The 24,017-nt window shown below is 48.0% G+C and overlaps 1 protein-coding gene across 1 annotated transcript in view; it reads left to right on the plus strand.

Annotated features, from left to right (window-relative positions):
- Nucleotides 1–24,017, plus strand: part of LOC147120461 (voltage-gated inwardly rectifying potassium channel KCNH7-like) — a 383,986-nt gene that overhangs the window by 354,821 nt on the left and 5,148 nt on the right. Inside the window, exon 12 of the mRNA XM_085986426.1 lies at nt 20,779–20,971. Within this exon, the coding sequence (XP_085842552.1) occupies nt 20,779–20,971 (193 nt within the window). The remainder of the gene's footprint in view (nt 1–20,778; nt 20,972–24,017) is intronic.

The raw sequence follows: 24,017 nt of genomic DNA on the forward strand, positions 1-24,017 counted from the left end.
TATCCGTGTATCTTAATGTTGTGTCCTTCAATAATCAGACAAAGACTGCAGGGAACGATCAACAGGTGTTTACTGAATGAGGGTTCAAACTGCAACTGACTGTACAGATCACTACTCAGGGTTTATATACAGGTGTGGTCACTGCCGGTACTACAGGATACAGGAGCTGTAAAAAGTAGTTCTCCCCCTTAAAGGTACATACATTACAATTCCTCCCCTTTTAGATTAACAGTACCATAACACTCATTTAACAATTAAATATCAAACTAATTACATTTAACACTTTTAACATGCAACATTAACTGAAAATAGTCTATTTATAAATTCAGTCTTTGGGGAGGCTTCCTGATTCTTTCTGGATAACGCCTTTCCCGAGTGTCTCGCTCTTGGTGCGGAGGCGATTCTAACACCCTGTCATCAGTTGATTCATCAGCTTCCAATGCTATTGTTTCTGAGGTAGATGCGACCTGTACGTCGGGTTCCTCACCAGGTACGTATGGCCGAGACATGGGGTTGACTCGTTCCTGTGACTCTAGGATCTGGTCAGCATGGCGTCTCACAATGTTCTCCCCAACATCCACTGTGTACATTAGTGGCCCCTGCCGTGTGCATATTGTTCCTGATTGCCATTTCTCTGTTCGGTAGTCGCGGGCCAAGACTGGTTGCCCTACATTGAAGCTCCTTGTCGGCTTCTCATTGATGTGCTGGAATTGCTTACTCTCAACATCTCTTCGTACATTTGGTCTGAGCAAATCCAGACGAGATCTCAACCTTCGGTTAAAGAACATCATGGCCGGGGCCTGGTTGGTGACTGCATGTGTCGCATTTCTGTAGGCTAACAGGAAATTGTCCACCTTATGCTGCAGTACAATGTCGTCATCGCACATGGCCTTTACTGCTTTTTTAAAGGTTTGTACGAACCTCTCAGCCAATCCATTTGTGGCTGGATGATACGGGGCGGATGTGTAATGCCTTACCCCATTCCTTTTCATAAATCTTCGAAACTCTTCGGACACAAACTGTGGTCCGTTATCAGAGCAAATCTGCTCTGGCAAGCCGTTCCTGGCAAAAATGGTCCGTAGGACTGCAATAGTTTTCTCCGTGGTGGTGGAGGACATTTTGATCACCTCAGGCCATTTCGAGTGCGCATCCACGGCTATTAAAAACATTGAGTCCATGAATGGACCAGCAAAATCAATATGCACCCGTTGCCATGGAGATGAGGGCCACTCCCATGGGTGTAGAGGGGCATGTGGTGGTGCATTTTGGACCTTCTGGCAACCTGAGCAGCTCCTCGATTTGCTGATCGATCCCCGGCCACCACACATAAGCCCTAGCAAGGCTTTTCATTTACACCCCTCCCAGATGACCTTCGTGAAGCTCATTGAGCACTCTCTCCCTTAACTTGGGTGGAATTACCACTCGGGATCCACACATCAAGGTCCCCTGGCATACTGACAGCTGTTCTCTTCTGGATGAGAATGCTGGCAACAGTGAGTCGCCATGTGCTGGCCATCCCTTCACCGTCAAATCATATACCCGAGACAGTGTCGGGTCATTTCAGGTCTCCTTCTCTATACCAGCGTTAGTTACTGGCAAGCATTCAATTATAATCGAATGAAATATTTCGACAGGATCCACTGCTGGTGCTTCCTCCACAGTAGGCAGTGGCAGGCATGATAGCCCATCATCGTTTCCATGCTGTTTCGTGCCCTTATACTCGATTTCATATTGGTGCGCGCCTAGAAAAGGGACCATCTTTGTAGCCGTTTCGCAGTCATCACCGGAACGCCCTTCTTTGGATTAAAGATGGAGACAAGTGGTTGGTGGTCAGTCAGCAAGGTGAACTTCTGCCCGTGCAGATAGTGATTGAACTTTTTCACTCCCCACACTAGGCTGAGGGCCTCCCTGACAATCTGGGCGTAGTTATGCTCGGCTGAGGTAGTGACCGAGGCGCAAAGGCTACTGGCCTCTCCGAGCCGTCCGGGAATTTGTGCGACAGCACCGCTCCAATGCCATAGGGTGATGCATCACACGCCAACCGAATTGGTAGTGCTGGGTTGAAATGAGCCAACACCTCTTTTGATGTGATCAATGCTTTCCTCTTCTGGAAAGCTCGTTTACATTCGTCACTCCACTTCCATGGTACCCCCGTTTGCAGTAGGGTGTTCAGTGGGTGTAGTACGGTAGACAAATTCGGCAAGAACTTATGGTAGTAGTTCACCAGCCCGAGGAACGACCTCAGTTGTGACACATTTTCCGGTGCTGGAGCCTTGACTACTGCCTCAATCTTTTCAGGGGACTTAAGTAACCCCTCTTTATCAATAACGTGGCCACAATACTGTGGTAAACCACTTTTATCGTTCACTATCGTTACACTATAGTTATCACTGTTGTATTGTTATCACTGTTCTCACTGTTGTATCACTATACGAGGTCGCCTCTTGTCGCACTGTTATACCTGGGCTGACCACCTCCGACTCCGCCCATGGCTCCACCTACCTGCCCAGGTATAAAGGTAGTCGACTGGCTGGTATTCCTCCTTGTTGGACCCGATCACCCACGAGGGTGGGCTCTGTTATTTAGTCAATAAAAACCTTTAGTTACGTTCCTAACTCATCGCTTTTTATTGGACGAATTGATAGGTATATCAAATACGAGATCTGATGCTGGAAAAACTCGCATTTGTGGCAATTAGCTCGGAGCCCATATTCCTTCAATCTAGTGAGCACCTGCTCCAGGTTGGCGAGATGATCACTGTCATTTTCGCCCGTGACCAGGATGTCGTCCAAATAACATTGGGTCCCTGGAATCCCTTGCAGGACTTGTTCCATTGACCTTTGCCAAATAGCCGGAGCTGATGCTACCCCGAACACCAGCCGATTGTATTGGTAGAGACCTTTATGAGTGTTGATCGTGAGGTACTGTTTCGAGGCTTCTTCTACCTCCATTTGCAGGTACGCCTGGGCCAGATCAATCTTAGTGAAGCGTTTCCCTCCAGATAGCGAGGCGAAAATATCTTGTACAGTGTGAAGGACTGGGTTCACTGTCACCTTAAAGTCCCCACAGATGCGAACCTTCTTTGGTTCCCCAGGCATATTACTCAACGACCTCTTCATTACAGGAACGATGGGTGTAGCCCACTCGCTCCAGTCCACTTTGGACAGTACTCCTGAACGTTCCAAACCTTCCAGCTCTGCTTCGACGGCTGGGCGGATCGCATAAGGTACCGGTCTGGCCTTAAAAAACTTTGGGCTTGCATTTTCCTCTATTTTGATCGTCGCTGTTATGCCTTTTAGTGTTCCGAGTCCCTGCTGGAACACTTCTTGTGCATCAGTTAGCATTTTTGACAGTCGTCCAGGTGTGACGTCGTCATCCTTTTTGGCATCTACAGTCAGTGCTTGTATGGAATGCCAATCTAGCTGTATCTTCCGGATCCATTCATGCCCTAGTAGTGGTGGTCCTCCATCTGGCAATACATATAGGTCCATTTTTGGTGTTTCCTTGCCGTTATATATAACGTTCACCCTTATTTTTCCTTTGGGGTAGACTTTTTGCCCCGTGTACGTCTTCAAGACAATCTTTGTATCTCTCAAGGGTATATGTGCGAATAGCCGCTTGTAGTCCCTTCGGTTTATGACTGTTAGTGCTGATCCTGTGTCCAATTCCATTTTCACTTGGACTCCTGCTATCTTGAGCGTGACCCAGATAGTTTAGTGATCCTCCATTTTGATCACATTATGTAGTTTCAGACAACCCAGCTCCTTGCTTCTGGAGTCTGTATCACTCTTCTGTTCGTCTGAACTACTCTCCGTCACCTTATGTACCTTCTTGTACTTCTCCTGTGGAGATTTCTTGCTGCTGGTTTTCTTTCCCGACCTGCAGACTCTTGCTATGTGTCCTACTTTTCCACACTGTCTGCACACTTTGTCCTTGAACCAGCAATCATTATGGTCGTGTGTTGTTCTGCCGCAGCGATAGCACTTCACTGTTCCGTATGACATTTAATTTGTGCCATATTCTCGCGGTCTCCGTTGTATCTCTGCAGCGCCCCGTGCTGCTGCTTCGTGTGATACTGCAATGCTGAAAGCCTTGTCCAGCGTAAGATCCTTTTCTGATAGAAGCCGGTTCTGGGTTCCTTCACTTTGAAGCCCACACACAAACTTGTCCCTTAAAGTATCTGCTAGTCCCGTTCCAAACTGGCAGTGTTTCGATAGCTTGCGCAGTTCTGTTAAATACTCAGCATTACTTTCATCTTTATGCTGGTTCCTTTTGTGAAACTTAAATCTTTCTGCTATCAGCAGCGGTGTGGGGTTTAAGTGGTCCTGTAGGATTGACACTATGTTTTCAAAATCCTTTTCTACTAGCTTCTCTGGGGTTACTAGGTTTCGTAGTAAGCCATACGTTTTTGCACCCATTGAATTCAACAATACCAGCGCTTTCTTGTCATCTGGCACTTCATTCGCCTTGCAGTATACTTCTATGCGTTCGACATCTGTCGTCCAATCTTCGACTTCCTTATCGAACGCTGTGATACTGCCACTCTTCGGCATTTTTGGGTGTGGTTAGACTGACTTAAAATGGCGTCTCCCACGCTTTCCTTTCTTCCCCGCTGCGGCTTAAAATGGCGTCTCCCACGCTTTCCTTTCTTCCCCGCTGCGGCTTAAAATGGCGTCTCCCGTGCTGCTGCCAACGCCGCTCTCGGCGGTCCTCGTGGCGAATGGCGACGCCCTGTGGGTTTCGTGCGCTGCTCCTGCGCTGCTGCCAATGCCGCTCTCTGTGGTCCTCGTGGCAATGGCAGCGCCTCGCGTTTTCCTGTGCGCCTCTCTCCCCCGTTGACGCTGCTCGGCCCTTGAACACCGGCTGCGCCCTGCTCTCTCTCGTCTCTCTCCCCCGTTGACGCTGCTCGGCCCTTGAACACCGGCTGCGCTCTGCTCTCTCGTGACTCTCTCCCCGTTGACGCCGCTCGGTCCTGAACACCGGCTGCGCCCTGTGCGCTCTGCCCTCTCTCTCTCCCCCGTCGACGCTGCTCGGCCTTTTTCTGTGCCGCTCGGTCGGCTCTAGCCACCGCTGTCCGGGAAGGGTCTGCGCAGTACCTGTTGCCAGCCCGTTTTGCTGGACCACCGTGACTGGAAAGCCAAGCCTGGCTCTCGACAGCCTCCCCTGCGATGCTCAAATCTCCGCTGGATGACTGGGCGGTTGCCCATGGTCGACGCCCGTGCTTCTGGACTCGACCTCCTTCCACTGTTCTCCAGGAGCGAATCCCTGGGAGGTGATGCAGAGTTGCAGGTAGGTTTGAATCTGCATCATCGCCAATGATATATCCGTGTATCTTAATGTTGTGTCCTTCAATAATCAGACAACAGACTGCAGGGAACAATCAACAGGTGTTTACTGAATGAGGGTTACTCTAGAACTAACTATACAGAGCACTACTCAGGGTTTATATACAGGTGTGGTCACTGCCGGTACTACAGTATACAGCAGCTGTAAAAAGTAGTTCTCTCCCTTAAGGTATATATACATTACATACATTACACCTATGTAGCCCTATGTGCACCACTGCGCAATGTCACTACTGTAATGTATATACCATTAAGGGGGGAACTATCTTTTACAGCTCATGTATACTGCAGTACTGGCAGTGACCACATCTGTATATAGCACTGAGTAGTAATCTGTACAAATCAGTTCCCGTGTGAGCCACGTTGAGTAAACACCTGTTGTACCGTTCTCCTGCAGTCTGTATCTTATTATACACGGACACAACATTGGCGACAAGGCAAGTTCAAACCTACCTGCAACTCTGCATCACCTCCCGGGGATTCGTTCCTGGAGATCAGTGGATTGGAGGTCAAGGCCAGAGACTCGGGCATCGACCACGGGCAACCGCTCAGTCATCCAGCAGAGACTCGAGAATTGCGGGGGCAGCTGTCGAGAGCCAGGCTTGGCTTTCCAGTCGAGGTGGTCCAGCGAAATGGGCTGGCAACAGGTAGTGCGCAGACCCTTCCCGGACAGCGGCGGGCTAGAGCCCGACCGAGCGGCACAGCAAAGGGCCGAGCAGCGTCGACGGGGGAGAGAGAGAGAGGGCAGAGCGCACAGGGCACAACCGGTGTTCAGGGGCCGAGCAGCGTCGAAGAGAGGGAGAGAGAGACGTGCAGAAACCCGCGAGGCGCCGCCATTGCCACGAGGACCGCCGAGAGCGGCGTTGGCAACGCAGGAGAAGCGCGCGAAACCTACAGGGCACCGCCATTGCCACGAGAACCGCCGGGAGCGGCGTTGGCAGCAGCGGGGGAGGAAGGAAAGCGCGGGAGACGCCATTTTAAGCCAATGGGAGACGCCATTTTAAACCACACCCAAAATGCCGAAGAGTGGCAGCATCACCGCATTTGACAATGAAGTCGAAGATTGGACTACATATGTCGAACGAATAGAGGTATACTGCAAGGCAAATGAGGTGTCAGATGACAAGAAAGCGTCGGTATTGTTAAATTTAATGGGTGCAAAGACGTATGGTTTATTACGAAATCTAGTAACCCCAACGAAGCCAATGGAAAAGAGTTTTGAAGACATAGTAACGATACTACAGGAACATTTAAACCCCACACCGCTGCTGATAGCAGAAAGATTCAAGTTTCACAAATGGAACCAGCATAAGGATGAAAGCAATGCTGATTATTTAACAGAACTGCGCAAACTATTGAAACACTGCCAGTTTGGAGCGGGACTGGCAGATACCTTAAGGGACAAGTTTGTGTGTGGGCTTCAAAGTGAAGGAACCCAAAAACGGCTTTTATCTGAAAAGGACCTTACGCTGGAAAAGGCTTTCAGCATTGCGGCCCTTGAACACCGGCTGCGCTCTGCTCTCTCTCGCCTCTCTCCCCCGTTGACGCTGCTCGGCCCTTGAACACCGGCTGCGCCCTGCTCTCTCTCGTCTCTCTCCCCCGTTGACGCTGCTCGGCCCTTGAACACCGGCTGCGCTCTGCTCTCTCTCGTCTCTCTCCCCGTTGATGCCGCTCGGTCCTGAACACCGGCTGCGCCCTGTGCGCTCTGCCCTCTCTCTCTCCCCCGTCGACGCTGCTCGGCCTTTTTCTGTGCCGCTCGGTCGGCTCTAGCCGCAGCTGTCTGGGAAGGGTCTGCGCCGTACCTGTTGCCAGCCCGTTTCACTGGACCACCGTGACTGGAAAGCCAAGCCTGGCTCTCGACAGCCTCCCCTGCGATGCTCAAATCTCCGCTGGATGACTGGGCGGTTGCCCGTGGTCGATGCCCGTGCTTCTGGACTCGACCTCCTTCCACTGTTCTCCAGGAGCGAATCCCTGGGAGGTGATGCAGAGTTGCAGGTAGGTTCGAATCTGCTCGTCGCCAATGTTATATCCGTGTATCTTAATGATGTGTCCTTCAATAATCAGACAAACACTGCAGGGAACGATCAACAGGTGTTTACTGAATGAGGGTTCAAACTGCAACTGACTGTACAGATCACTACTCAGGGTTTATATACAGGTGTGGTCACTGCCGGTACTACAGGATACAGGAGCTGTAAAAAGTAGTTCTCCCCCTTAAAGGTACATACATTACACCTTCCTAACAGCATTGTGGGTGTACCTGCACCATATGGACTGCAGCGGTTCAAGAAGGCGGCTCACCACCATCTTCTCAAGGGCAATTAGGGATGGGCACTAAATGCAGGCCTAGCCAGCCAGCGACGCCCACATCCCATCAATGAATTTTTAAAAAAATGGCATTTGTGGTGGATGAACGGGAGAACCCCCAAGGAAATTCACCCCTCAATTTCTGCAGCGCTATTGGGACTGACTTCCTGGTGCAGAGTATAAAAATGGGGGAGAGAAAAGCACAGAAATTACTCTTCCAAAACAGTGTGCAAAATCATATAAAATATAAAAGCACCTATAAAGAACAAAGACCTGTGAAAGAGACTAATGTAAAGTTGGATATGCATGGGGACAGTAGTTATTGAGGTGAATCACTTCAGCAGTTGATTGTACAATTGTCACCTGGTTTTATGTTGAATTAATTGATAGGATTTTTGGCTTCAGACATACACTAGGTATTATCTTATTCTTCAATTAGGTGGCACTCTATGTTTAGTTAACAGTATTCAACAACTTAGTAGGCACCAGAAGAGGGGAAATTTCCTTTATTTGATATTTGTAGTGAAATACACTCTCATTGCAAGTTCACTACAAATAGGAACCAGAGGAAATTTCCCTCAGTCAACTGTTGAACTTGACAATATATAAACATAAAAATAAAAAGGAAAAACTGCAAATACTAGAATGAGTGAATTTACCTACTGTGGTCAGAGATGGTGTAACTCTGGAATGAATCCAGAATCTCTGCTGTATAAATACGGACCATGGGTATCTGTGGAGCCTTCTGTAAATGTGATTGCGATGTCATTATATCAGCGCATCATGCTGTGTTTTATATGGCTTCATTCTTCAGTGCCAAGTTATATTGCTATGAAAAGTTAATTGATGTAGTTCTGTAAATAAGGATATAGATTCCCTTTTAATGATACTATTGAGTTTGAAGTACATAGTGCTTTTTGAAATAAAATCAGATTTCAAGACTTTCTCTGGGGTAACAATAACTTCTTCTAAATAAGACAATTAGCTCAGAAGTGTACATTGTAGAGTGAACACAATAATGAAGAGCTTTCCTTTTCAGCTTTTCCACAGTAATGTAGACTGATGTTATTCTTGTTCTTATTTTACATCAATAAACAAAACTACAAAAGCATAACTAAAAGGCAGGATAAATAGCTAGTGCAAGATTTTTTTCTAATAAACTGGAAAAGGATGGCCAAGTTCCACATGGAATAAATGACACTCTTGGCTCATTTCTAAGAATGAACAAACTATTCGGATAATAGGCATTAAAAAGGTGCAAAGCATACCAATTTGGCAGTGGAGCAGCCTCTGCCGATCTGCAATAGTCCCACTGCTAAATTTGTGGGGGCTATTTTTCAGGCTCCTTACCTGAATGAGGACCCAGGAGGAACAGGATTGCTCTTCCCAGCTCCACATCAGTACCGAAGACCATTTCCAGCCCTGGCTTGGCCCCCACCTGATCACCAACCTCCCCGCCCCCGCCCCTCCACCCCACCCCACCGCTCTCCCAGGACCGACCTGAGGGCTGCAGCCCAAAATTGATGTTCACTTCACACGTGAGCTGCCTGCGGATGTACAGCTCGCTGTCTAATTTAAATGAAGGCCAAGGCCCAATTTCGATCGGGCCTATCTGCTCAATCGAGCCTTCCTGTTCAATCAGGCCTACTATTCGTTCGGGCCTACCTGTACAAGGATCATTCCTTGAGCCCAGTTCACACAGGCTGGCACCATCTAATTTCTACACCAGTAATTTTTTCCTAGTGCACCAAAGATCTTTCCAATTTATTCTTTTAAACTAGATGTACAGTGATTTAAAACAATATTTCTACCTGCTAGTTCTGCTCTTTTTTGCATTAATTAATGCCATGGAGTATTGGAGCACAGAGTTACAAAATTTTACTTGCTTTGGAAAGGCTAACAGGGTGTTAATGGCCTCAAAATAGGGCCAGTAGCCTTATCACCCCATTAACCCTGACAGCGCAGACGGCTCCATTTTGAAAGGAGCCCACTGCTCGGCTCCAAAATGCCTGCCTGTTTCAGGCGGTAGTTCACTTTTAATATGCAAATAGGGGTTCTATGACTTTAGTAGGACCCTGATTGTCATTTTAGGTGGGAAATGCTCAGAACCTGCGGTGTGCATGCTCTGATTAGGTCCATGGGCGATAGAGCCGAAGAAGCCCTGCAAAGATCAGCAACATCACCACCCCCACCCTGCCCCGCGATCACGACATACTTTGCTGGCAGCTGAGGTGGCCCGATATTGGTAGGCCTCAATCCGGCGAGCTGCATTGGGGCGCCCATTTGTAATTGAGGCCGTGTCCTCAAAATCGCAGCTACCTTTTCACCTCAAGCATGAGCAACCAGCCAGCAAGCTCCACCAGTCGATCGCCCAAAAGTCAAAATCAACCCCATGGAGTATTGGCTAATGCTGAGCAGAGGCCAAGCCTTTACTTGACAATTGTTCTGGTCTGCATTTACTCACTTCACATGGGGGCTTACTGGAGAAGGTCAAGCGGTATGGGATTAGAGAGAGAATAGCTAATTGGATTGAAAGTTGGTTAGCAGGGCGAAAACAAAGAGTAGGTGTTACATTGTTATAGTATCACATCGTTAAATGGAACTACTTTGGTATGGAACTACTTTAGTATGGTGCAGTTATATTGCTATGTGGCACACTGTGCACGGGCAGTGCACAGTGCAACGTCGGACATCTTGTATCACCCCGCACCATGTGGCAGCACTGTAACAAAAGCAAGAATACAGCAAAGTAAAAGCACTAACTAAAATTAACTAAAAGTGTCTGTAATATATAGTACAAGAACACAAGGAGACACAACATGGTGGCAGCGGTATAAGTGAGTACAAATTCTGCTATACGAACTATGAATAAGACGAAAAGTGATTTTATGAGCTGATTGTGAGTGCCGGTGTCTGCGGTGATTGAAAGTGAATCGTACGGGAAACTAAAATGACGGCTGCCGCTGTACTGACTGTGCAAATGCAACCCCTCATGAACTGGGAAACCGACGATATAGTAGAAGCATTCCGCAAGTTCAAACAGAAATGTGAGCTTACATTCAAAAGCTTCCTGAAGGGTACTACCAACGAGGAAAAGGTTAGTTACATTCTGTTGTGGACAGGAGAAAAAGGCCTAGATTTGTATAATAGCTGGCGTTTGACTGAAGAGGAAAAGGAAAACCCAGCGACAATTTTTGGTAAATTCAGCAACCATCTAGAGCTTAAATCCAATCATCGTATACACAGATACAAATTCCAGAGTTTAAGACAGGAACCCGGTGAAACAGCTAACAATTTCCTGACAAGGCTGAGAAATGAAGCCAGCAAGTGTAAATTTATGGAAATGGAGGAAAGGCTTGTGGACCAGCTAATATGGGGGTCAGCGCATGTAGAGGTACAAAAAGCCCTGATAGGAAAAGAAAAGCTCGGAATAACAGAGGCTATAGATACTGCGAGAGCTCATGAAGCAGCAAATGAAAACGCTGATTTCTCAAATGGCTGACATGCGGACGGCTTCTGAGACGGACAACAGAGTGGATGCAGTGAGAGAAAAGTACAACACACAAAGACATGCACATGACAATGGGGGAAACATGTGCAGAACTTGTGGAAGACCACACGATTACACAGACAAGAGGAAATGTCCAGCATATGGAACAAGCTGCAATGCATGTGGCAAACTAAACCACTGGGAAAAGAGGTGTAGAATGAAGAAAGGAGGAACATACATCAAAAACAAAGGCGGACAGCAGAACCAGGGAAAGAAACACAATATCCATGCCATGGATGAGCAGGATGATGATGATGATCACGACAATGCACTAAACATCAAAACCATAAAGATACAGCTTCACGAGATGTCCAGAGCGGAAAATACTCTGAGGAGAGAATTGCACACCATCATCCAAATAAAAAAAAGGTCAAAGGTCAGCCCACAACCATCAACTTAAAGTTGAAGCTGGACACAGGGGCTCAGAGCAACATTCTCCCATTGAGACAGTACCAGCAGATCTTTCCCGAAAACCTGAGAGAAGATGGCTACCCGAAAAGCGGTTGTTTAAAGGCAAGTAATGTCACGCTGACAGCATACGGGGGGAGTGAGATTAAACAACTCGGAATAACCTTTATCAAAGGGACACATAAAAGAAAGAACATCAACTGCATGTTCTATGTCACAGACACTGAGGGGCCAGCGATCCTGGGATTAAACAGCTGCGAGAAGTTGAGATTGATCTCAGTGCATCACGAGCTGACAGAAACATCACTGAAGATAGACAGCAACACTCCACTGGAGAACCGCCCACAAATCAAGAGTAAAAAAGATTTGATAGACATGTATTCGGAATGTTTCAATGATAAAGTGGGATGTTTCGAAGATTTCCAATACCACATCACCATCGATCCAGAGGTAAAGCCCGTTATCCATGTTCCACGAAAAGTACCCATCGAGCTGAAGACAAAGCTTGAAAGAGAGCTAAAGGAGATGGAAGAAAAGGGAGTGATCGTAAAGGTCACTGAACCCACAGACTGGGTAAACTCAATTGTGGTACGAGAAAAGCCAAACGGGCGTCTCAGAATATGTTTGGACCCCAAAGATCTAAACCAGGTGATAAAGAGGGACCACTATCCCACCCCAATGCTAGAGGAGATTACGCCATCACTGGCAGGAGCCAAGGTTTTCTCAAAACTAGATGCCAGAAATGGATATTGGAACATGAAGTTGGATGAGGAATCAACAACACTGACAACATTCAACACACCATTTGGGCATTACAAATTCCAGAGGCTACCATTCGGGTTAAAGGTCAGTCAAGATATCTTTCAACAGAAAGTAGACGAGACATACAGAGGCTGTGAAGGAGCTATAGGAATAGCTGATGATATTCAGATCTATGGAGCAGATGGAAGAGACCATGACATACACCTACATGAGGCCATGGAGCGTACCAGGAAGGCTGGCATCAAGTTAAATGCAGATAAGTGCATAGTTAAAGTCAAGGAATGCCAAATTCTTCGGTATGATTTATACACCAGAGGGAGTCAAGCCAAATCCAGAGAAGATTGCGGCGATTGCTGAAATGAAACCACCCAAAGATAAGAAAAAGCTGAGGAGTTACCTCGGCTTGGTCCAATACATGAGTTCTTTCATCCCACACATGTCGGAACATACAACAAATCTCAGAGAGCTATTGAAAGAAGACGCCGAATACCAATGGTCTGAATCACACGAAAGGAATTTCAAACAACTTCAAGAACTGTTGTGCAAGGAAACAAGTCTGTCATATTATGACAGAAGAAAACCAGTCACTCTGCAAGTAGACGCTTCTACCAGAGGACTAGGGGCAGCTCTGGTGCAGGAAGAAAAGCCGATAGCTTTCGCATCAAAGGCCTTGACGTCAGCCGAGATGAGATACGCCAACATAGAAAGAGAACTATTAGCAGTAGTGTATGGATGCGAGAAATTCCATACATACCTATATGGCAGGCGATTTACAATAGAGAGTGACCATCGTCCACTAGAACAGATCTATAAGAAGAATCTGTGCAAAGCGCCTGCAAGACTGCAAAGACTACTTCTAAGGATCCAAAGCTATGACTTCACGCTTAAATATAAGCCAGGAAAGGAAATGGTGCTAGCAGATGCGTTGTCTCGATTGTCACCATATGAGAAACACGAGGTGGAGGGCCTAACAGTAAAAATCCAGCACCTAGTGAGTGTTACCCCTACAAAGCTCAGTCAAATCAGAGATGAGACTAGCAAAGATTAGGAATTGCAACTACTCACACAACAAGTAATACAGGGGTGGCCAGAGAGAATCCAGCAGGTACAGGCGACAATTCGTCAATACTGGACGATTAAAGACGATACTCCCTCTGGTGTATAAATCATACCAAAGAATTTGGCATTCCTTGACTTTAACTATGCACTTATCTGCATTTAACTTGATGCCAGCCTTCCTGGTACGCTCCATGGCCTCATGTAGGTGCATGTCATGGTCTCTTTCACCTGCTCCATAGATCTGAATATCATCAGCTATTCCTATAGCTCCTTCACAGCCTCTGTATGTCTCATCTACTTTCTGTTGAAAGATATCTTGCTGGATCGAGGATCATCGTGCCAAAGACAATGCAGACACAACTTCTCCATCTCATACATGAAGGCCACATGGGAATGGAGAAATGCAAGCTGAGAGCCAGATCAGCTGTATACTGGATAGGCATGTACAAAAATATTGAACAGATGGTCTCTGCATGTGGTATATGCCAGAAATACAGAAATGCACAACAGAAAGAGGAGATGATACCTAGTGAAATACCGTCAAGACCATGGCACACTCTTGGGGCAGATCTCTTCATGTGCAATCAAGAATGGTATCTCATAGTGGCAGATTACTATTCCAAGTTTCCTTTTGTGAGAAGGATGAAAGACTTGAGAGCCACAACTACCACCAGGATTGCAAAGAGCTTGTTTGCTGAACAAGGAATCCCGGAAAAGGTAATCTGTGACAATGGAACCCCGTTCACATCGAGTGAATTCAGAGCTCTGGCAGAAAAGTATGGGTTCCAAATAGTAACCTCATCCCTACATTTCCCAAGGGGGCACGGGTTCATTGAAAGACAGATCCAGACTGTCAAGAGAACTCTCATCAAAAGTAGTGAGTTGGGGGAAGACCAAGACCTTGCCCTCCTATCACTCAGATCAACACCACTGAAAGCAGACATGAAATCACCTGCGGAATTGCTGAATGGGAGGAAGTTTAAGACTACACTACCAGCAAAAATACATCCTCCCCAGGACCAGGAGGACTTCAGACAAAAGCTGGCAAAAGCACAAATCGTAGGAAGCAAACATTACGATAAACATGCAAAGACGCTACCAGAATTGCTGAATGGACAATCAGTGCATGTGCAAGACCCGGTGTTGAAAACCTGGAATCCAGCCAAGGTCATTGGAAAAGCTGATACTCCAAGATCCTACTTCGTAGAGACTGAACCTGGTAACCAATACAGACGGAACAGACTCCACATCAGACCTTCACCTGAACTGCATAAGCAGCAGACAACATCAGCAACATTGACAACACCAGCTACCACAAGCAGTACAACACCAGAAACAAGCGCCACAAATCAAACAATCACGAGCATGCACACTCCAACTCCAAAGGCGACAGCAACAGCAACAACAACAACGAGAGCAGAACACACCAAAACACAGCAGAGAGGAATGGTCACCACCAAATCCACAAGATGGAGGGACAACATCCAACCACCTGAGCGATATCGCGAATAAAAAAAAAACTCACGATTCTTTGTAGTTGATAATAATAGTTTAGATATAATATTTGTTAATTTAAATTGTTAAATTTCATGTTTTTGTTTTTTTTGAGAAAGAGGGATGTTACATTGTTATAGTATCACATTGTTAAATGGAACTACTTTGGTATGGAACTACTTTGGTATGGTGTAGTTATATTGCTATGTGGCACACTGTGCATGGGCAGTCGGACATCTTGTATCACCCCGCACCATGCGGCAGCACTGTAACAAAAGCAAGAATACAGCAAAGTAAAAGCACTAACTAAAATGAACTAAAAGTGTCTGTAATATATATAGTACAAGACCACAAGGAGACACAACAGTAGGAGTTAAGGACAGTTTTTCAGAGTGGTTGGAAGTGGGTGGTGGTGTCCCTCAGGGTTCATTTCCAGACCCACCACCCTTCACTGTGTAAATCAATGATTTGGATATAGGCTTAGAGGCAGTGGTGTCGAAATATGCAGGTGATACAGAAACAGGAGGTACAGTTCATTCTTTAGAAGAACAAAGGGATAAAAAGTGGCAGATGAAATTCAGTGTCATTGTAAGGTAAAAAAAAGCAGTAATTATACTATGAATGGAAGTAGGCTCAGTGCTGAGGCAGAGCAGAGGAACTTGGGGAACAGGTTTGCAGAACATTAAAGGCAGCTTGATGAGGCTGTAAAAAAAAAAGCTAATAGAATTCTAGGTTTTATCTCAAGAGGCATAGAATATAAAAGCCAAGAGGTAATGATGAACCTATCTAAAACCTTATTAAGACCTCAGTTAGAGCACTGTGTGCAGTATTAGGCTCCACACTATACGAAGGATATTGAGGTTTTAGACAGGGTAAAACGCAGATACACTAGGATACTGCTTAGCATGAGGAACTACAGATAGGAAGAACAACTTGAAAAGTTTAGTCTTTTTTCATTAGAACAACACAGATTATAGGGCGAAATAATAGAAAAGTTTAAAATTATCAAAGGAAGGGACAGGATAGATAGAAGCAGAGGGCTCGATTTTGCCAAGCACGAGGAGGCGGGTTAGGAGGCGTGTGAGGTGGTAAAATCACAAAAAATGGCGGGCGGGCCTGATCCCACCTCCATCCCGCCTCTGAGCAATTTTCCCACATGCGTGTTTTCTGACCCCGTTTCCATCCCGCCTCCAAGAGGCAGGAAAGGCCCTTAACAACCACTTAATTGCCTCTATTATCCCATTTGAGAGGCCTTTCCAATTTTTAGACATTTCCTCCATCCTACATGCCTCCTCTGGAACATGCCAGGTAATCCTGGTGGCATCATAATTGGATTGCTTACTAACAGCTGCAGCTCCACCATTACAAAGGAGTTTCCACCGATGATCATTTGTAGGTGGCAGAACCTTGTTGTCTCAGGTCTGGGTGAACTTTTAGCAGGCCTACTCATTGTTGTGGAAGTTTGGAGCCTGACACCCATCTCCAGTGTGACCTCCTGGGAAACCCCTCTCCCCACTTTGACTGAGCACTTCCTCAACTGAGGCATATACCAAAAGCATGGCGACCATTTAATTCCTTTCCTCCTGGACATCAGATTTGGACGAAGACCAGCCGTGGCAGTAGCAGAACCATGAACAACAGCGGCAGCACCAACAGCAGAAGCATCAACAGGAGCGCCAAGCTGCTAGTCACCCACCTGAAGCTGCACAGGCCAGAAGGTGCTAGCGCGTGACAACATTGCTGCCCGGGATGCAAGGGACGCACTCATCTTGGCCAGATTTGGTTAGCCTGCACAATCAAACACTTTTGTCTCGCACCTTCTTACCAGAGCATCGACAATGGACAAGAACCTGCTGATTCCTATCACTGACCACCATACTGACAATTGCAAGGCGCCCTAAGCCTTCAATGTGAAAGTCTCATTTGCGAAATGATACAGTTTGCCATCAAATCTGTTTATAATACAATGACAATGATGGCTGGTCCAAATACAAAACATCACAGCACCCAAGTGACTACACTTGTGACTAATTGTGCTTTATCTTCCTCTTATGTGTGCTTCTACGTGATGCTTCCCCTGTGGCTTCAGCAGATGTGGAGGCCCCTTGCTCACTTTCTTGCTGCTCCTGTCTTGATGCCTTTGGCGGCTGTCCTCTGGGGTGGCGAACCTGTGTGGGCTCGCCAACTGGGCAGGGGCTGAGTCGCCCACTCACTGTTGGGTGAGGACACTGATGGGGTTCTGACCAAGGGCTCTGCAGTGGCATGGTCGTGTGAGCGCTTGGAGAGGAGCCCCCACTTCCTTGTTGTCTGCCACCAACATCCCTCTCATGGGTCAGCCCCACTTCAGAGCTAGCAAGTGGCTTGACAGCACCTTGCTGCACTTCAGGGGGGACATGAGGACCCGTTTCTGCACAGGAAGTCCTACTCCAGAGGACTTCCATGAAGGTCTGGTTTGTATGCTCAATAGCTGACCATCGCTCCTCAAGAGATGTCAGTCAATTCTGAACAATTACCATGTTTTCCATACCTTGGCGACTAAGCTCCTCCATGGACATAGCCATCCTCTCCTGTACCGTAGCCACCCTCTCCTCTACTGTAGCCAGCCTTACCACGGAATTAGCCATCCTTTCCAAGGAGGTTGCCATCCTTCCTGCGGGGATGCGTTAATGCACCAATGCCTCCACAAAGGCTCTGCTCATGTTTGCGATGGACTCCTCCATTCGCTCCACACTCACAGCGACCCTGGAGACAAAACCTACCAGAGACTCCTGCACCTGTTCCTAGAGTTCCAGCACTGCTCTCCTTCTGGATGGACCCAGAGGCACAGGGTCGACATGCAGCTGAGCCGAGCTGGCAGAGTCCTGCGCCCTCCGACTAGGACACTCCACTGCTGACCCTGTTTCCACCATCTGCTGATGCTCACTTGTGAGCTGTGATACACCAGGTGCCAACACTACTCTATCTCGCAAAGGTCCCACCGAGGTGTGAGTGTCTGCACTGGTGCTGGGTGCGCTGAATTCTGCTGACGCTGCGCTCTCAGAGATTGCAGCTTCCTCTGAGGAATCTGGAAGCTCAGGCTCTTCCTCCTGGACAGTAGGGATGGGAGCTTTCGATGGTCCTGTGGGGGAGTAAAGGAAAGAGTTAGAGATGTGAGGTCAAGGTTACATGCACATTGAATAGTGCAGACGATCATAAGTCAATCTGTTAGAGCATCAGATTCATTATCAGTGACTCATGCAATGTCAATGAGAGAGATGCCAAACTATTCTGTCACCAGCTTGCTGTGATGCGCCCATCTGTCCATCCCCCACTTGGGAATCCTCCTCGATCCTAGCAATTTCCAGGGCCGCCCCCTCCCAGGCGGTGAGCTGGGCTACTGAGGGTGGCCCTCCTCCTGTCATGGCACTTTCCCTCTTATTGTGAGCTCTCTTTTCCTGCAATGAGGGACACAAGTGGTGTTTGAGTGAGAATGAAGGAGTGAGTGTAGAGAATCCATAGCATAGATGCTTAGAAGGAGACAAAGGGCCCTCCCTGTGTGTTGTAAGTTGTCATTGCATCGCAGTGATAGAGAGTGTGAGGGCTGCATGTTAGAATAGTTAAGTGAATGTGACCATAGAGAGAGAGGGAATGGGTAAGGGTGCAGGGATATAAGTGTCAAGTGTGATGTGGAGGAAGTGGTTGGCAAAGCAGAGTGCTGGTGAGGAGAGGCGATGGAGATCAGATTGAGGGTGATGGGAAAGTCATACTCACTTTTCCTGTGCGGAGAAGGTCATGAAACCTCTTCCTGCATTGCAGCAAAGTTCTGTGGCTCATTGATATGGAGTTGACCTCCTTGGCCACTTGCAGCCACACAGCTTTAGTCTGAGGGGTGGCCTTTTTCTCCCTGAGGAAGGGAAGAACACCTCCTTATTAGATCTTGCTCCCTGCACCAGAGCTTGGAGGGAGGGCTCATCAAAGCGAGATGCACACTTTTGCTTGCTGGTGGACATGGTCGGTAAATGAAGTCCTTCATACAATGTCCAAAGCGTTTCCAGTCTCCAGAAGAAGCAAGGCTGCTTGCAGGCCTTAAATCCAGCAGCATTGATGACGTCATCGAAGGCGACTTTCTGTATGAAAAGACTCATTGGGCCAGGGGTTCCCACACGCTGGAAATCAATTGCCTAATTAGGGGAAAATCGCAATTACTCAACACTTCACTTCAAAGTTGGGGTCCTGACACGAATCCCACCTGACACGTCCCAGCCCACCCACACTGGCAAAATCGAGCCCAGCAGTTGAGGGGTCAAGAACGAGGGGGCAGAGATACAGGATTAAATGTAAGAGATGTAGAACAGGGGAAAGGAGAAACATCCTCTGATGGAGAGTTGTGAGGCTGCAGAACGCACCTCCAGGGTTAGTGGTTGAGGCAGAAACTATATTAACATTCAAGATTAGATTGGATAGATGAATGAAGGAGAAAGAATTGAAGGGATATGGGAACAGGGTGATAAATATGATTCAAACTATTTGCTCATGAGGCGGGTAAGTGCCAACACAGACTAGTTGGGCCGAATGGTCTGTTACTATGTACTTCCAAATAGCTGGTAACAGAACAGCATTCTGGAGACCAGGAGGCAGGTAGCATGCCCGCTGTCTAAGTAGAGGCTGGTGCCTGATGCAAGGAGAGCCAGAGAGAAGATGAAGGTGATCAAAGCTCCAGGAGGTACTAATCACAGAATCAGAATCACAGAAACCCCACAGTGCAGATAGAGGCCATTTCGGCCCATCGAGCCTGCACCGACACATATCCCACCCGATCCCCGTAACCCCTACACCAACACATATCCCACCCTATCCCCGTAATCCCACGTATTTAATCCCCCTAACACTAAGGGTCAATTTATCATAGCCAATCAACCTAACCCGCACATCTTTGGACTGTGGGAGGAAACTGGAGCACCCAGAGGAAACCCACGCAAACACGGGGAGAATGTGCAAACTCCACACAGACAGTCACCCGAGGCCGGATTCGAACCCGGGTCCCTGGCGCTGTGAGGCAACAGTGCTAACCACTAATGAGGCACAAAGGGCTAATCGCCTGGGTGGGGGCGAGCGTCCCCCGAGAAATTCGGCGCGGGCGCTACTGAGACGCTAACCGATAGCACCGCGCCCCCACCAGTAGTGCCCCGGGTCGCTGCGCCGGCGATGATGACGTCATCGCCGTGCACCATGACCCCTTAGCGCCCTGCCGCGACCCTTTACCGCCCCGCGACAGAAATTTGGCTGCGCCCCACGAGGCTGCCACGGGCAGTGTCAGCGCCAGCCTTGCGGGTCGCAAGCCGGGCCGGCCTCCGCTCGCGAGGCGCTAATTAAAGGGAGGTGCGGCCGTGACCCGTGCCGCCATTTTATTATTTTTGGCCAACCTCCAGGTCAGCCCTCCGTGGCCCTTGCTGTGGTCCGTGGCCGCCATCACGCAGCACCTCTCTGCCCTGGTGGGCTAGTATGGACCATCAGAGGCCCTGCAGAGCCGGGGTGGTAAGCCAAATTTAGCAGCCGGGGCGGTACTTCAGCGGCGTGCGCTAAATCTCCGGCAATAATTCAGTTACCGCCCCCAAACAGGCCGTAATCAAATTTTGCCCCCCAAATGTATTGTGCAAAAACATAATGATAAACAGTTTAGTATTTCTCAATGATTACATATAGCTTTATCATTATTTCATGGAATACTTTCCAGACAAGTAACAACACAGCTTTTTACTATCATTATAATCTATAATTTTGGCACAGAATTGATGAAATGTAGTTTGTTATAAATACGTGGACTGTATATAAGAAGGATGTGAGAATTGAACATGCAATGTCCTGTTTTTCTAGGCTGGAAACGCAAATGTCTACTGATATTCATGCCATCTTGCAGTTACTACAACGGCAACCCATGTCAGGACCACCTGCATATAGCTTGATAACAGCCACAAGAGACTATCAAAGGCTATCTGCAAGGGTGGTACAGACAGTCCAACCAGTAACATCTGTAACAACAGACCACTGCTTCCCAACAACACCACAGGTAAATATATTCATTACTGGGTGTTATGATTTAACACTTCCTAAAGGCTGAAACAGAAGCAATGCCAGGAAGACAGTGTCCTAACTAACTGGGGGTATATACGTATGCCTACCACCCCAGGAACGCTGGAAAATGGGATGATAGGGAAACAACTTTTTTTGAAGTCCCACCCATTAGCCATCCAACACAATTTTTATATTTCAATATTTAAATAGGAGTCTTACACCTGAGGAGGGGTGGGAGAATTTTAACTGCGCATGGGGTTCAGGTGGATGGGGGATCGGACGAGCACCAAACCTCCACTGAGGGCATTAATTTGAGGCCAGGGCTATTTTAACTCCTGCGCCATATTTACATCCTGCCAACTAACTGACCAGCCGAAATGGGCCTAAAGATGTAATGGCCAGCAGGCAAAGTACAGCAGGCTTGGAGACATCTCACCGGCACTCAGGTAAGACATGGAATGAAGGTTTCTGCAGGGTCTTGCAGGTGGGACAGGTTGAAGTCCAAGGCAGCAGAGGCCCAAACTTTCCTCGTGGGCCCCAGAAGAACACTCTTGTTCCTCACCACTAAGATCTCAGGGCACCTAAGTCCTGAGGTGGTCTGGCTGCACGATGCATCCCTTGTGGCACCTGCCATCTGACTTCCCCATCTCTGCCTCTTTCCCCTATCTGCCTCCTCGGGAGCTTCAATAATTCCTTATTATAAAGGTTGAGAGGCCAGAGGTTGTGGCAACTTGTGGCCATTCGCACTCTCTCATGTTTAAAGGCTGTCTTCGTTGAGAAGAATGTAAAAAGTGAGAACTCTCTCTAGTTGTCATCAGAGGCAGTCAATCTCATACCATAATGGATGAAACAAGCAACTGCATACCATGCGAGGTAAGGCTGAGTGAAGGAACAGTTCCGGGTGAAAGCTGGGTATACACATGTGCCTAAGCATCCAATAATGTTGGCGGCATGCACACACTCATTCCACACCGGAAGTGCGCCGCACACCATATTAGATCGGGCTGCTTTGTAGGTATCCAGGGCGTATGTAAAATATTTAAATAATGGTCCTGACTCGCCACGTGATAAACACGCTCAGTTGGGAGAAGAGAGAGGAGGAAGACACTGCGCAGGAGGCCATACCCACAGCTAGGGAGCACTTCTCCTACCCAAACAACTCTGAGAAGAAAAGTACCAGGCTCCATCGCTTCACAAAGGAAACTTATCACCAAGCTATGTCACCTGCTGCAGCCACAACTCGAGCCTCAAACCAGGGCATGGATGAGAGAGCATTACGTTTCTCCCACATGATAAGCTTCCTTAGGGTGCAAGGTGCCAGAGACTGCACCCACATTTCCTTGAATGCTTCCCACCACCAGCCCATCACCAGCCTAGCATCTTTCGCAATAGAAAGGGATTCCACTCCCTCAATGTCCAGCTATTTTGCAACCACCATACAGGTCTGTGGCCGATTTCTTGGCTGCAGGCAAAATATTAAGGGTTACGGAATCAAGGCGGGTAGATGGAGCTAAGACATAGATCAGCCATGATCTAATTAAATGGCAGAACAGACTCGAGGGGCTGAATGGCTGACTCCTGTCTATTTGTTTCCAAGTTCCATTCATCCTGAGCCAGTCCTCTATGCTGCCTTGATTCCTACCAGGCTGGCGACTAGGCAATAAGGGCTATCCCCTTTAGATTTGGCTCATGACTCTTTTCAGGAACCCGGGCACAGCTGCAGAGGTGGCATACAACGAGAGCCATTCTCCCACCATAAATGTCATCGAGCAGTCAGTCGCCGCCTCAAACACTTCCACTGCCTGGATCGTTCAGGAGGAATTTTGCAGTACAGCCTTAAGTGAGCATCCAGATTTGTGGTCGTTTGCTGCATGTTGTGCAACATTGCTAGCATGAGGGACCAGCCCTTAGCACCACCCAGGCAGCAAGAAATGCTGCAGAAGGAGGAGTAGAAGGAGGAGGAGGAGCAGCATCATGAAGAGGAGGAAGAGCTGGAGTGGCATCAACCACCAGTGTCCCTACCTATCAGAGCTCTCAGGCAGCAGCTCATCGAAGGGATGTGAACCATCCCTTCCATCCCCAATACACCAACAGTCCTTAACACCAGTGTCCTTACTACCACTATCCAATTGCCTGCCTTCAGTCCAGCCTTATGGGTCTTGTACAAACCCTTAGTGCTTGTTTTCTCTGCTCATTTACTTATCCTATGCTCCTACGAAGTGTTTCCCCAATGGCTACAGTTTGGAAAGGCTGCTGAGTTTCCAGTGAGGACACTTCAGATGGCTGTGGTAGGTGATGTTCAGTATCTCTGGGCCTTGAGGTCCCAGCAGCAGACTGTGGCATCTTGGTGTGGGCCAGGGCAATTTGACCCAGCTGGTTGTATGGCACTAACAAGGGCACTGGCAGAGTGGGTGGAGGGGAGCAGGCATACTGCAATCCTGAGAGAGGACAGCAGGTGCCTCTTTCATGAAGCCAAGGCCACTCTCCGGGGATGGTGCCTCAGCACTCCTACAGCTCTGCTCGAGAGCAGAGTGCAGGACTGCTATGATGCTTTGGAAATGACTGTCAACACTGGCCCCCAGAGGCAAGATAGAGGCTGTCTGAGCCTCCATGGCAGCAGTGTGAGCTGCTGAGGAAGCTGTAGGAGCTGTTAGCAGAGGCTTCATCCATGGTGGGCACCACTGTCGTGTTGAAGAAGCTGACTGCTCGGTCCATGTTGGACAGAATGGTTTCCATGCTCTGTGCAAATCCTTGAGACAAGTTGGAGCTGAACTCCTCCATGCTCTGAGCCATTGTGCGCAAGCTTTCTGGCAGACGGCTCACTATGCCTAGCACTTCGTGGTCTATGCCCATCAGCCTTCTTCAGTAACCTGGGCCCTCGAAGTCTACATCTGAACCCTCTGCAGCAGAGCTAGTATGTGATCTTACCATCAGGCGAGTTGGCACCTGTGCTGTCCTATCCCCCTGCCCTAGCTCCTGCACACTTGTGCCCAGTGATTCACCACGTGAAGACCCCTCCTCTAGCCTAACCTCTAAAGTAC

The sequence above is a fragment of the Somniosus microcephalus genome, chromosome 4, assembly GCF_052327205.1.
Source record: "Somniosus microcephalus isolate GS21.2 chromosome 4, FLI_Smic_1.0, whole genome shotgun sequence".
Taxonomy (NCBI): Eukaryota; Metazoa; Chordata; class Chondrichthyes; order Squaliformes; family Somniosidae; genus Somniosus; species Somniosus microcephalus.